This window comes from Populus alba, chromosome 1, assembly GCF_005239225.2.
Source record: "Populus alba chromosome 1, ASM523922v2, whole genome shotgun sequence".
Lineage (NCBI taxonomy): Eukaryota > Viridiplantae > Streptophyta > Magnoliopsida > Malpighiales > Salicaceae > Populus > Populus alba.
In genome coordinates, this window is record NC_133284.1 from 48,744,256 (window position 1) to 48,756,978 (window position 12,723).

The 12,723-nt window shown below is 32.0% G+C and overlaps 2 protein-coding genes across 2 annotated transcripts; one reads left to right on the plus strand and one right to left on the minus strand.

Moving 5' to 3' along the window:
- The first annotated feature begins 1,330 nt into the window (after positions 1–1,330).
- On the plus strand, positions 1,331–6,353 carry LOC118040970 (glucose-6-phosphate/phosphate translocator 1, chloroplastic). The gene is made up of 5 exons (XM_035048061.2): positions 1,331–2,406; positions 3,033–3,258; positions 3,785–4,007; positions 4,730–4,943; positions 6,072–6,353. Exons 1-5 carry the CDS (start codon positions 1,903–1,905, stop codon positions 6,081–6,083), a joined length of 1,179 nt encoding a protein of 392 aa, XP_034903952.1. The 5' UTR covers positions 1,331–1,902; the 3' UTR covers positions 6,084–6,353.
- Positions 6,354–8,476: 2,123 nt separating this feature from the next.
- LOC118040971 (tryptophan synthase beta chain 1) lies at positions 8,477–11,027 on the minus strand. Its single transcript, XM_035048062.2, has 4 exons — positions 10,534–11,027; positions 9,210–10,009; positions 9,022–9,116; positions 8,477–8,819 (listed from the first exon to the last, which is right to left on the minus strand). The coding sequence occupies exons 1-4, from the start codon at positions 10,897–10,899 to the stop codon at positions 8,644–8,646; spliced, it is 1,437 nt and encodes a 478-aa protein (XP_034903953.1). The 5' UTR covers positions 10,900–11,027; the 3' UTR covers positions 8,477–8,643.
- Positions 11,028–12,723: the final 1,696 nt, after the last annotated feature.

Below are 12,723 nucleotides of genomic sequence, written 5' to 3' on the forward strand. Positions count from 1 at the left end.
AATTGAAATTGAATAACAAAATTTTAAAAAAAAATCCAACAAAATTAATCTCTTATAAAAAAAATCCTAGAAAAATTTAAAAATAAAATAAAATAATAAATATAATGCAAACAAAACACGAAAAAGAAAAGAAAAAAAATTCTACCTTAATTTAATTATGAGTGAAGCGGAAAAGAGAAAAGAAAAAATAAATTAATAAAATATGTTAATTAAAAAAAAAATTGAGAAGAGAAGAAATACATGTATGTAAATTTGAAAAAACAATTAATTTAAATATGGATGGTTTATCTAATATTTGATTGTAAAATACTTAATTTTAATATAGATAGTTTGGATCTTAAGTTATTATAATTATAAATAAAAAATGCATATGATCGTGAGTATGGAATCATTGTATTTTATGTCAGGAAGAACGTGTTTGAAATTGTAATAGATATTGTTTTTTAAAGTATTTTTTATTTAAAAATATTTTAAAATATTGTTTTTTTTTTTTTTATTTTTATATCAAAACATTAAAAAAAATCCAAAAACATCTAAAAATTTAATTTAAAAATAAAAATAAAAAATAAAAAATTTGTTGAACTGCACAAGCCAACATCTCATAAAATTCAATTCCAACCCAAATCTACTTTAGCTTCAACGTTACCAAAAAGTCCTTGGTAGCAATACGGGAGAAAGCAGATGAACTTTTTTCACAATGGTGAATCACTATATAATTTCAATACTTAGCATATTAATTTTAGTGTGAGTTCGCATTTTCTATGCATAATACTGATTATATAATCATATGGTATAATTTTTTTTTATCACCATTCCCTTTTTATCCACATCAAAATTTAAAAAATTTGAGATAAATTAATTTTTTTTATTATTATTATTAATATAAATATTCGAATTAGTTTATATATAATTCAACTAATATCATTGACTCTAAAATTAATACTTATATAAATTTTTAGTGATATTGAAAAAATTAAAACTCATAATTATTAATAAATAAACTTAAAATTTGATCAATTAAAATATTTTTTTTCACAATTAAATTAAAAGAAATCAACTCTTAACTCAAAAAGTATTGTGAAGAGACTTGGGTATATTCTCTCAATCCAGTAAAAAACAAATTATGTAAATCCTTTGACCATCCTGAGAACATGGAACTCTCAAGAGAATCGAAAATCTAGAAGAAGTCATCTCTTCTTTAGCTTTGTCAAAGTTTTTGAGCCCATGTCAAACTCTCCATGTTCATGCTTCACGCAAACACAAAATGGTCAACACGTGTACATTGCTCGATTGGTTAGAGCCTTAGAACCCATTCTGCTAACAACAAATCTTTGCACACAGTAACATTTGCCGCCCCCATTGACACCAAACTCTCTTCTTCATTTTTTTTCCATCTACCTTTTCCAAGAAGAAAGTTGTTGAAAAGAAGGAAAATTTATTAAAACGTATAAAAGAGATCACATGATCGTTGCCGAACGTCAGTCTTGAATTTCTATTTGGACTGGGACTTCAGAGAAAGTAAAATTAAAAGCCACCTTCTTCTCTTGTCCTCTCTTTCTACCCACCCACCACGAAATAAAAAAAGAGAGACCTCTATTTTTATTTCACTCTTTTTAAAAAAAAAATATTTCTGTTAGTCCGTAGATTATAAATCAGTGATTTTTGTATTTTATTAAAAAATATTATATAACCCTTCAAGATCTGAATGTTTCACTGCTTTTTACCCTTTGGTTGATATTTAAAGACACTGGTTTGTTAGAGTTTGTGTTGTTTTTGAAACTTTCTCTTGATCTTTGATCTTCACGGATTGGTATTCAGATTTTGAGTTCGTTTTTTGAGATTTTGAGATAAACCCATTAAGAACCTTTTGGATTTTGAGTCAAACGATCAAATTTTTACATCATGATTTGCAGTGTCAAGCAATCTGTTATAACGCCAACAATCAACGGATCTGACACTATTTTTCGCCGAAAAAACCCGTCGGCTATACAAAGATCTTTTATTTTTCCTTCACTTAATGGCGATAAGAGTTCAAAACCAGTTCTTTCAATGTCCAAGCCCTTGCATGTGTCAAAGGTTGAGTCTTTTGCTTTGTCAAAGCCTCAAAAGAGGAGCTTGATCACATGCAAGGCCTATGAGGCTGATCGATCAGAGCCAATTGAGGCACCTGAGGTGAAATCAGAGGCTGCAAAAAAGGTTAAGATTGGGATTTACTTTGCTACGTGGTGGGCTTTGAATGTCGTGTTTAATATTTACAACAAGAAGGTTTTGAATGCTTTTCCATATCCATGGTTGACTTCTACACTCTCTCTCGCTTGTGGATCTCTGATGATGTTGATCTCATGGGCTACCCGGATTGCTGAGACACCAAAGACTGATTTTGAGTTTTGGAAGACTTTATTCCCTGTAAGTTTTTATTTCTGGGTTTTGTTTGGTTTGATAGAAAAGTGAGAGAATTGATGGGAAAGTGAGGTTTTTGTTTGGTTTGTCAGAAAAAAAAAATGATGGAAAACATGGGAAAGTGATGTTTTTTTAGTTTGGTTTGGGTGTTACGAAAATTTCCCTTTGTAGGATAGCTGAGGAAAGTTGAGAGATTAGTGAAGGGAAATTATGATGGCTTGTTATTCGTGCTTTTATGTTTTTTTTTTTTTTAATTTATTTATTCTGATAAATGAAATAGCCCTTGTTTGATTGCTGATAAAGCTGAGAAAGTAAAGTTTCAAATCGCCTGTTTTAATTTTACTGGTTTCAAATGGATACAAATTAAGAATGCACTTCAGGTCAGGATGATATTTGAATTTGGTTCAATTTATGGTGGCTTTTGATGCTAGAATTAAAATTAGGGAAATTTCCAAGGTCTGGAATTCTTTTAGCAATTTATACTAGATTTTTGTTTTTCCAATTTTCTTCTCTTCAAAACAAAATTTGATTGTCGTTGGATTTGTAATCTGGTTATGATATGCTTTCATTTTTTCTTTTCTTTTCTTTTTTTTTTGCAACTCTGTGTTTCTAATAATTATTCTCTCTTTAAGGTTGCTGTGGCTCATACAATTGGGCATGTAGCAGCAACTGTGAGTATGTCGAAGGTTGCAGTTTCCTTTACCCATATCATTAAGAGTGGTGAGCCTGCTTTCAGCGTATTGGTATCAAGGTTCATATTGGGTGAGACTTTCCCTTCATCAGTTTACCTGTCCCTTGTTCCGATCATTGGTGGTTGTGCATTAGCTGCTGTTACTGAGCTCAACTTCAACATGATTGGTAAGAATATTAGCTTTCATTTGTTGAAATTTGATTTGATTATCTTAAAATATACGGTAACTTGTTTATAGTTTTGCTAAGATGTAGGGGAAAAAACCAAACAGCAGTTTTGATCTCAGAGCTTTCTTTACATGGAATTTGAGATGGCAAAAAAGACAACACTCAATCAGCTATATTCCATTTAAATAAAAGATTTGGACCGAAATTTGTGCTGTTTAAAACCAAATTCAATGCACTCTTTACTTTTCCTTTCTTTCTTCATGATAATCAAACCAAAATTATGATCCGAGTTCCTATCATTCAAATTAATTCTGTCGCATTGTTTCTGACTGTATTGGAGTCAAGCTGTCAGCCTGTTTTTCTTTTTATGGTGATTGGTTTCTGGCAGGTCATGTGACATGGGTTTGGCATTTTCCTTGTATTTCAGTCATTACAGGAAATTATCAGGGCTTAGAACATGATTTCAATAATGTTGATCTTAAGGATTGTTTTCAGAATTATGAATTTGATTGGCTGTCTGTTTCAGGTTTTATGGGGGCCATGATTTCCAACTTGGCTTTTGTTTTCCGCAACATATTTTCAAAGAAGGGCATGAAGGGGAAGTCTGTTAGTGGGATGAACTACTATGCTTGTCTCTCTATGTTGTCACTCTTGATTCTCACACCTTTTGCTATCGCTGTGGAGGGACCACAGATGTGGGCTGCAGGTTGGCAGACAGCCCTCTCTGAAATTGGACCGAATATTGCATGGTAATTGCTGGCAACTGCAAACTCAGTTTTCCTTGTATTGGTTGGCTGTGCTCACTTTTCATCCACATGGATTTGTTTTTACATGGTAGAAATTTTTAAAAATCATAATGTAAATTAAATTTGCAAGAATTTGTTTGATTGACCAATAATAAGATCACCTAGTATTCTTGTCTCTTGTTGTCAAGAAATTTGAGGTCTATAGGTATTTTTTATCTGAAAAACTTAACGGTTTATATTGCAAAACAATTTAGTCATCCCGGTAAAATTCCATGTGATGGCTCACAACTAGATTTCTATGCAGTCTTGCATTTAATCAAATAGCTTTAGTTTTACTTGTGCATGTCATGTCTGATGTACAACATATTGAATCGAGTTGGTACTAGACGTGAAGCACAATCTGAAGGCTTTAATCGCTAATTTGGTCCCGTTTGGTTTATGCTTGATGAATGTGAAATGAATTCTGGTCATTTTGTTCTGATTAATTGGCCCTTCATTTTATTGACAAGAATATTTTTTTGAATTGACCACCTTTTTGTGAATATTTCACTGCAATGTGCTGCAAGCTTCTTTTAATTTTCCTGTACAATAATCCAAAACATGTATTTCATCTTCTTTGGAATTTGACTTCAGATTTCTGCATGTGTTTGTGTGGTGATATTTATACCTTTTCCTGTTGCTTTTTGTTGAACGAATGCTTATGTGACTCTTATTTTGCCTTGTAGGTGGATTGCAGCACAAAGTGTATTCTATCATCTTTACAATCAAGTGTCATACATGTCCCTAGATGAGATCTCTCCCTTGACCTTTAGCATTGGAAATACCATGAAGCGTATATCTGTCATAGTCTCCTCCATTATCATTTTCCACACACCTGTCCAGCCTGTCAATGCTCTCGGAGCGGCCATCGCTGTCCTTGGAACCTTCTTGTATTCCCAGGTAATTTTCCCCTCTTCTCTTGATGAATTTAGTATGACACTTCATAATTCACCTATTTTACCCCTGAGATCTTCAAAAAGACATGCATGCCCTTGAGACAATTCTGTATGCAACGAACTGAAATTTTATCTGTATGCATTTTTCCCCTATCAATTGTCTGAATGTTAAAGATGCCAAATGAAAAGCTGGAAATGCTTTAGGTGGGAATAAGATGTATCAACTATCACGGGCTCATGAGAGAGTATTCATGTTGCATCCTAAGCATAAAAAGCTGTCTCCTCTATAAGTTTCAGAAATATCAGTCGCCTGCTTAAGAAATATACAATACACATACAATATAGCCGGACCACACTACCGAATTCATCTCAACTTGCTCTTTGGCAGTTAATGCTTTTGAATACAAAAGAAAGTTGAATATCAGATGCAAGGGTAGTTGAACTCCTGATCCAAGACTTAGGGAACTATGCCATGTGCTTCTCTTCTGATAAATACAGATATGGGAGATCGATCTTTTACCTACATCACGTGCACAATGTGCTGATTAGCTTCAGTTCAAGGGAAATTTTACGACAACTTCAGTCACCGTGCTATAGTGACTTTGAGAGTTACGTAAAATTGGCAATAAATGGATCGAGATTTTACGGGATTGTGTTTGACTGTTAGATGCGGTAGAAAATGTAATTCCTGCACTTTTCTTTTCATCATCTAACCTTGCAGCATGGTGGTCACTGACAGTAGAGACGTCAACTGCCTGTAGCAAGCAAGCACTTGAACAAGTTAATGATGGGGTTAGGTGTTAACTACCAATTTTGAAAGCTGATCGCCTAGGTGACGTAATATTTTTGGAGTTAGTTGACTTAAACATTGTCTGTTAGTTAGGTTGGACCATACAGAATGCCTACCTAACATTAAGAATTTTGTAAGCTAGGTTCCTACTATTTATTTCTCTGTGAAGACAACGTTTTCAATCTGTTCCTAGGTACGCCTACTGTTTTTTTTTTGTCTTGGAACGTTCTTGGTTTCTTCCTTCAGAGGAAGAGCTCTCTGCTTAAGATTCCAAATCTTGTTAACCCTCTGGTAAACATGATTTATCTATGTAATTTAATCGTTTGTTTTGGTTTTTTGCAGGCTAAGCAGTGATTGCACCAGACTTGGCAATTTTAATACTCCTCATGTAATATATGATGAGAGAACAAGCATGCCGCCAGCCGGAGACCTTCAGATTAGGTGGTGGTGTGTCAATAACTATCCGCGGGTTGATAATAAAAAACAAATGATGGAAGTCATTATATATTTAGTAGTTTTAGTTCTGTATATTTTTCAAGAATAATTGGCAGTACATGGAAAAATTGGAACGAGAGTGTAAGAATTTTGTTGATGAAATCTGAATCATCATTGTTTAATTCAAAAGACAGCCCTTCATGCCCTAGCTTATGCAAGGTTCTTGTTGCCATATCCTTTGGTTTCCATTGTTGCAGAAGTCTAGGAGCAACTGCCTTGAACAAAACTTAAAGAGAGTAATGCTAGATATAATAATCGATCTTGTAGCTTATTAGTACTCTGGATCAAAATATTATCCATAGATTTGGTAATCAACTGTGCTAAGTGGTGTAAAACGATCATATCCAAATAAAGCTGAACAACAAAACTAAAGTTGTTGAACAGCCTCTAGATTTCTTCATGTGCAAAAACGGGGCAATACTACTTTTCGTTGACATCAAGTTGTCAATTTTGTTCTATTTTGTTGGGAATGGTCAAAATATTCTATATTAATTCAAAAAACAGAATAAAATAGAACAAGTTTCATCTCATTTTGAATTTTGATCCGTTCTAGATTTTTCGGTTAAATTTCGGTCAAAACGTTCCAATTTCATTTCACATTTTCGTTCTGTTCTTGAAAAATCATTGAATCAAATTGAACAAATTAATTAAACCATCAAGGTATAAAAAGTTTTTTTTCATTACTATTTTCAATAACAATGATATTAATAATAATATTGAAAATTATTATTATTATTTTCATTAACAATGATATTAATTTTTTAAAATCAGATTTATCACTAATATATATAGTTTATATTTATGTTGTTATTTTCATGTTTATACTTTGTAGGAATTTGAGCAAAATAAAAGATGTTTTAGATTTCATTAGCCTTGATAACATTGACCTAACTTTATATTTAAAATATTTGTGTTAAAACATTTTATTGTCATAATATTTTGATATTTTGTTTAAGTTGAATTACTTTAAGTTAAAGTTCTATTTAATCTTGATTATTTAAAAATATTTTAAATTTTAAAATTATATTTATTTGGCATTGTATTTGTATTGCATAATTTATAATTAATTTATTTTGAATTTGAATTATGTTTGTTAAATATATATGTGTGTGAACAATACAATCCTAAAACAACATATTAAAATACTCCAAAACTAAAATATTTTATTCCAATTAAAAAATCAAAACATTAAAATAAAATTTACAACCTTTATCAACATTGAGATATGGAGAGTTTATACCTGCCATCTGACAGTCCATCAGTCCATGTGCCCGAGTATAATATAGTACTGCTCAAGTCTCAAAGCTCGCGTCTCTTTCAAAGGGCATGAGTTCATGTTGTCGGCTAAGATTTATTAACATATCTTCCTCAGGGATTGATTGAGGAGTGGACGAAGTGGGTGGCTGCGGCTCCTTCACGCATTAAGGTGCGAATAGACTCTACTGGCAACTGGAGGCACCGTCTCTCCATGGCACTGAAAGGTCGACGAATTTCTCAGCATCTTCATTGTCAATCTACACGATAATATATACTCTCAAAGTGTTGTCTGTCTAATATGGGTTATGATTTTTTTTTGTGAATATTCTACTTCACGTATAAATCTTTAAGAAAATCGTAATATTTTATATGTAAATGGCAGGATTAAATTATCTGGCTCAAGTTACCTCTCACAACTTTTTTCCTGGAAAAGAAGTATAGTTTCTGAATTGCTCACAGATACTCGTCAACTTTTCCTACCAAGCTACCGCACAAATCATTCATGTTGCTGCTCTTGCTATCTTCATTTTCTTTATTTTTTATTTTGCAGTGCTCATTCACAAAAATAATCTTAAGTAAGGTTTTGGGTATTCTTTATGTGCTCCAAGAATAATCTCTCTTTTCTAAATCTAAATTGCATCTTTATTTTATATGAATATTAAAAATAATTTCAAATAAATAATACTTTAAAAAACAATTTTAAACAATTATTATCGTAAACCTAAACAATATCAAAGTTCTAAACAATAGCTACATCTGCTAGTTTGCTTTCACTTTCGTTTTCAAAACAAAATAGCATCGAAATATTGTTATTTTATTACTCCGAAGCATCCTACAGAATAACATCACCTCAATTATTTTGCAATATCAAATATGCATGCTTTACTCCAATTTCTGGATTGATACATATTCTAGCACATCCCGCATACATTAGATGCACCAACTTTGCTGATACATATATGAAGGAGTGCGTGCATGTCTGTATTTCAAGTAAATGAAAACAAAAATCCACAATTTGATTTGACGAAAAATGGAGTTCTGCCAACACATTTGACAACATCGAAGCTTTTCATATAGAAAAAAAGCTGTAAGACTTCCATGACCAAGATAGCATTTGCCTATTATTCCTCTATCAAGTAAACAAAAAGCATCACAAACACCATTAAACCTGCAAATACTTTATGGCAGTTTGAACATCTTTGTCCCCTCTGCCACTGCAGTTAAGAACCACCTTTGTTCCATCTGGGAGAGTGGGGCAGAGATTCTCCAAATACGCCAGTGCATGTGATGTCTCCAAAGCAGGGATTATGCCCTCTAATCGCGATAATCTCTTGAATGCTGCACGTGAAGATTAAAAAACTAGTTAACAAGAGAGAAAGGACATGTTATAATTTTGTTGCATCACATGAGAAGAAACCCAGTAATACTGAGAAAGTATAGTTTGCATAGAGAATCAGAAAGCATTAATGAAAATCAATGATGTGAAATCTTGAAAGCCTGAAAATGGAGCAAACAATAAATCTTAATAGGATTTCCAGACCATCCAAAGCTTCTTCATCTGTGACGCTATAGTATTCAGCACGCCCTTTATCTTTCAAGAAGCTGTGCTCGGGTCCAACTCCAGGGTAGTCCAACCTATGCAAAACAATCATATTGTATAAGCACAGGGAAGAATGTGATAGTACGAAACAAATAAAAGCAATCAAAAAAGTCAACCAGAAGTCTTACCCTGCACTAATAGAATGAGGCTCAATTATTTGTCCATCTTCATCTTGTAACAAATAGCTCATAGCTCCATGCAACACCCCCACTTCTCCTTTGGTCAGAGTGGCAGCATGCTTGCCGCTATCGACACCTAAACCCGCAGCCTCCACACCAATCAACCTAACATCCTTGTCCTCAATGAAATCATCAAAGAGTCCCATTGCGTTCGAACCACCACCAACACATGCAACCAGCACATCTGGCTTCCCACCCCATTTTTCCAGTGCCTGTTTTCTTGTTTCTATACCAATAACCCTATGGAACTCTCGCACCATCATGGGAAAAGGATGTGGCCCTGCAACAGATCCCAGAATATAATGTGTTGTCTCCACGTTCGTCACCCAATCTCGTATAGCTTCTGATGTAGCATCTTTCAAGGTTGCAGTGCCAGATTGAACTCCTCTCACTTCAGCCCCAAGAAGACGCATCCGGAAAACATTAAGCGATTGTCTTTCCATATCTTGTGCGCCCATGTAAACAACACATGGAAAACCGAACCGTGCACAAACGGTAGCAGTTGCAACTCCATGCTGACCAGCTCCGGTTTCAGCAATTATCCGCTGTTTTCCCAAACGCTTTGCTAGCAAGACTTGGCCAATAGCATTATTAATCTTATGAGCACCTGTGTGGTTTAAATCTTCCCTCTTGAGATAAATATGAGGCCCTTCACCATTAGGACGCTTATAATGCTCTGTAAGCCGCTCAGCAAAATAAAGAGGGCTTTCCCTTCCAACATAATCTTTCAATATCCCATCTAGTTCTTTCTGCAATGTAAAAATATTCATTCCATAAATTTTATTCAACTAATAGAAATATTCTGGCATCATTGCATTACATTTTTAGAGCTGGAGTATGTTTCGGTTGTTTTTTAAAAAATTATTTTTGATATCAACCGTAATATAAAAACACCCAAAATTATATTAATTAAAAATAAAATAAAAAATTTATTTTTTTCAAATACGTTCACTCAACCAAAATTTGTCACAACATGTTCCTTCCAAATTCAGTATTTTGAAAACCCACGTTCATATTTAAGTTCATGAATCCCACAAATACTTAAATTCTTTACAGGCAATGTGCTGTGTAAAAACAGAAAAACACTTCAAGATTCCGAATGTTTATACACCAGAAACGCTAAATAATTGCTTCAAATTTGTAATTCTTTACTTTATTTTATACATAATAGGCACCGAAAATGAAATAAACATTCTTTTCCAGAGAAATTAAATAAGCCCACAAATGCAATATATAGAGAAAGGCCAATGTATGTGTAGGTAGGCAGAGATACCTTAAATTCAGGGTCATCTTTTAAGGAATGGAAAGCAGATTCAAGCTCAGTGAGTGCATACATAAGGGTTTCAGGTACATATTTCCCGCCAAATTTACCAAACCGACCAAAAGAATCGGGTCGTTGCCATTGGGCCGGGTCAGAATCCACCTCGTCCTCCATTTTAACCACAGCCTCTCGGGCCAGAGTGCAAGAAATTGCGAACCTAGAAGGTGCGCGAGATGCTGTAAATTTGGAAATTTTGAAGGGTAACTGCGAAGAAGAGTAGGGTTTGAGGAGAGAGGAAGATTGAGATTTGGTGATGGTTGCAGCGGTGGTCGCTGCTGCTGCTGTGGTTTTAGATGCGGCGGTCGTGGTCGCTGCCATTAGGATTTGAAGGATTGTTTTTTTAATGGATTTATGTCACTTTGAAGGAGGATTTGAAGGATTTTCTTATAGTTTGGACATAATAAGTAAGTACACGTGGGATTTGTTTGGTTGGTGGAAAAGACAGATTGCAGGATTGCAGAATGCTGGTGATGTGGAAGATTGTGGACGATGTCTTTTTAAAAAAACCAAAAACAAATACTGCCTCGAGAAAAAACTGTGGGTTGTTATATAGATTTGATTTATTGATTTTAAAAATAAAAAATTATTTTTATATATTTTCAAATAATTTTTCAAAAATATATATCATAATACAAAATACATATTAAATATTTTTTTATTATTATAATAGAAGATACTAAAAAAAATTTAATTTAATATTTTTTTAAAATTATATATTTTTGAAATGTATTCAAATACAATTTCAAATATAAAAATATTTTTTTTATCCAATTTTATATGATTATTTTCGTTGATACTTGATTCCAAAATAACCAATTCCATAATTTTTTTAATTAATATTTAACTCTTAATAAAGTGGATCTAATTATTAAATTTTATAGTTGATGATGTTATGAGGCTTGTTTGTTTGAATTTAATATTTTATAATCACTACGTTATTTATTAAAATATTCAGAAGTGGAAGTGTTTAAAATGTTTAATAAATATTTAAGGTTGATAAGGATTTATTTTTTTTACCGGCTTATGTAAAATTGATATATTAAGGCTTTGTTTATTTTTGCATTTCAAAAATGTTTTTGAAAAAATTTAAAAAATTTTATTTTTTTCTTTGCTTTAAATTAATATTTTTTGTGTTTTTAGATCATTTTAATGCGCTGATATCGAAAATAATTTTTAAAAAGCAATTTTAACTATACTTTCAAACAAGCTCTAAAAAAAAATTATTATGTATTGAATAATAATATAAAAAATATTATAACTTATCAATCAAATTATTCTTCAAAAGATACTGATAATTAAAATTATAGTGAATTGATTCCAATTTTTTCTTCAGTCAACCTTTCATTCTAGATTTATATTAATCTTCTTTCATTAAAAAAAAATATTATTTTTATCAAAGAATCATTTCAATTAAAAAATTTAAATTTTAAAATAAGGTTTTAAAATATAATTTATATTATTTTCTAACAAGTCCCTTTAAGTGAAAGCCCTTGAGGCTTGAAATTTGCACAGGTTTACCTTAACTTGTGCTTAATTTTTATCAAATAAATGGAAATAATGAAATTCAAATTCTTGACCACTTGGTCATCAATGCTCTAATATCATGTTAAATAATTATTTCAACCCAATAGCTTAAGTTGTTAGATGAATTCTAAAAAATAATTTATATTATTTTTTAACACACCCCCGTAAAAAAAACTGTCCAAACATTTAGTAATTGATGGGATAAATCTTATACAAGGAAATTGGAGGATGGTGAAGCTTTGTATTCTAATTAAAGTGATATGCAATTCAGTGCATCTTTCTCTAATTTGTATGCTCTATACGATGAACAATTGAAATTTCTTAATTTGGCAAGACAAGGATTTTGGTGTGTGTGGTAGACAGAAGGTAATACGGTTCGCCGAGTTTGGTAATTTGTTAAAGAGTATATTTTAAATATAATTTTTAATTGAAAATATATTAAAATTTTCTTTTTAAAAAAAGTATATTTTGATGTTTTTTTTAAAAAAAACAAATATGTTTTACAATTCTATTTATTTTTTCTATTGGGTTATTTTAATCTCATGATTCAAGTCATAGGTTTGGTTAAATATCCTAGGTTAGCTCGATTTTAATTATCGAAATTACAAATTTATCAAG

Bases quoted from the DNA above. Each gene is read 5' to 3' on its own strand.
- LOC118040970 (XM_035048061.2), top strand. From the start codon at position 1,903: ATGATTTGCAGTGTCAAGCAATCTGTTATAACGCCAACAATCAACGGA. The intron at 2,407-3,032 runs GTAAGTTTTTAT...TCTCTCTTTAAG, and splicing joins TTTGGAAGACTTTATTCCCT to GTTGCTGTGGCTCATACAAT. The intron at 3,259-3,784 runs GTAAGAATATTA...TGTCTGTTTCAG, and splicing joins GCTCAACTTCAACATGATTG to GTTTTATGGGGGCCATGATT.
- LOC118040971 (XM_035048062.2), bottom strand. From the start codon at position 10,899: ATGGCAGCGACCACGACCGCCGCATCTAAAACCACAGCAGCAGCAGCG. The intron at 9,117-9,209 runs GTAAGACTTCTG...TGTTTTGCATAG, and splicing joins CCTCATTCTATTAGTGCAGG to GTTGGACTACCCTGGAGTTG. The intron at 8,820-9,021 runs GTCTGGAAATCC...CTTCACGTGCAG, and splicing joins AGATGAAGAAGCTTTGGATG to CATTCAAGAGATTATCGCGA.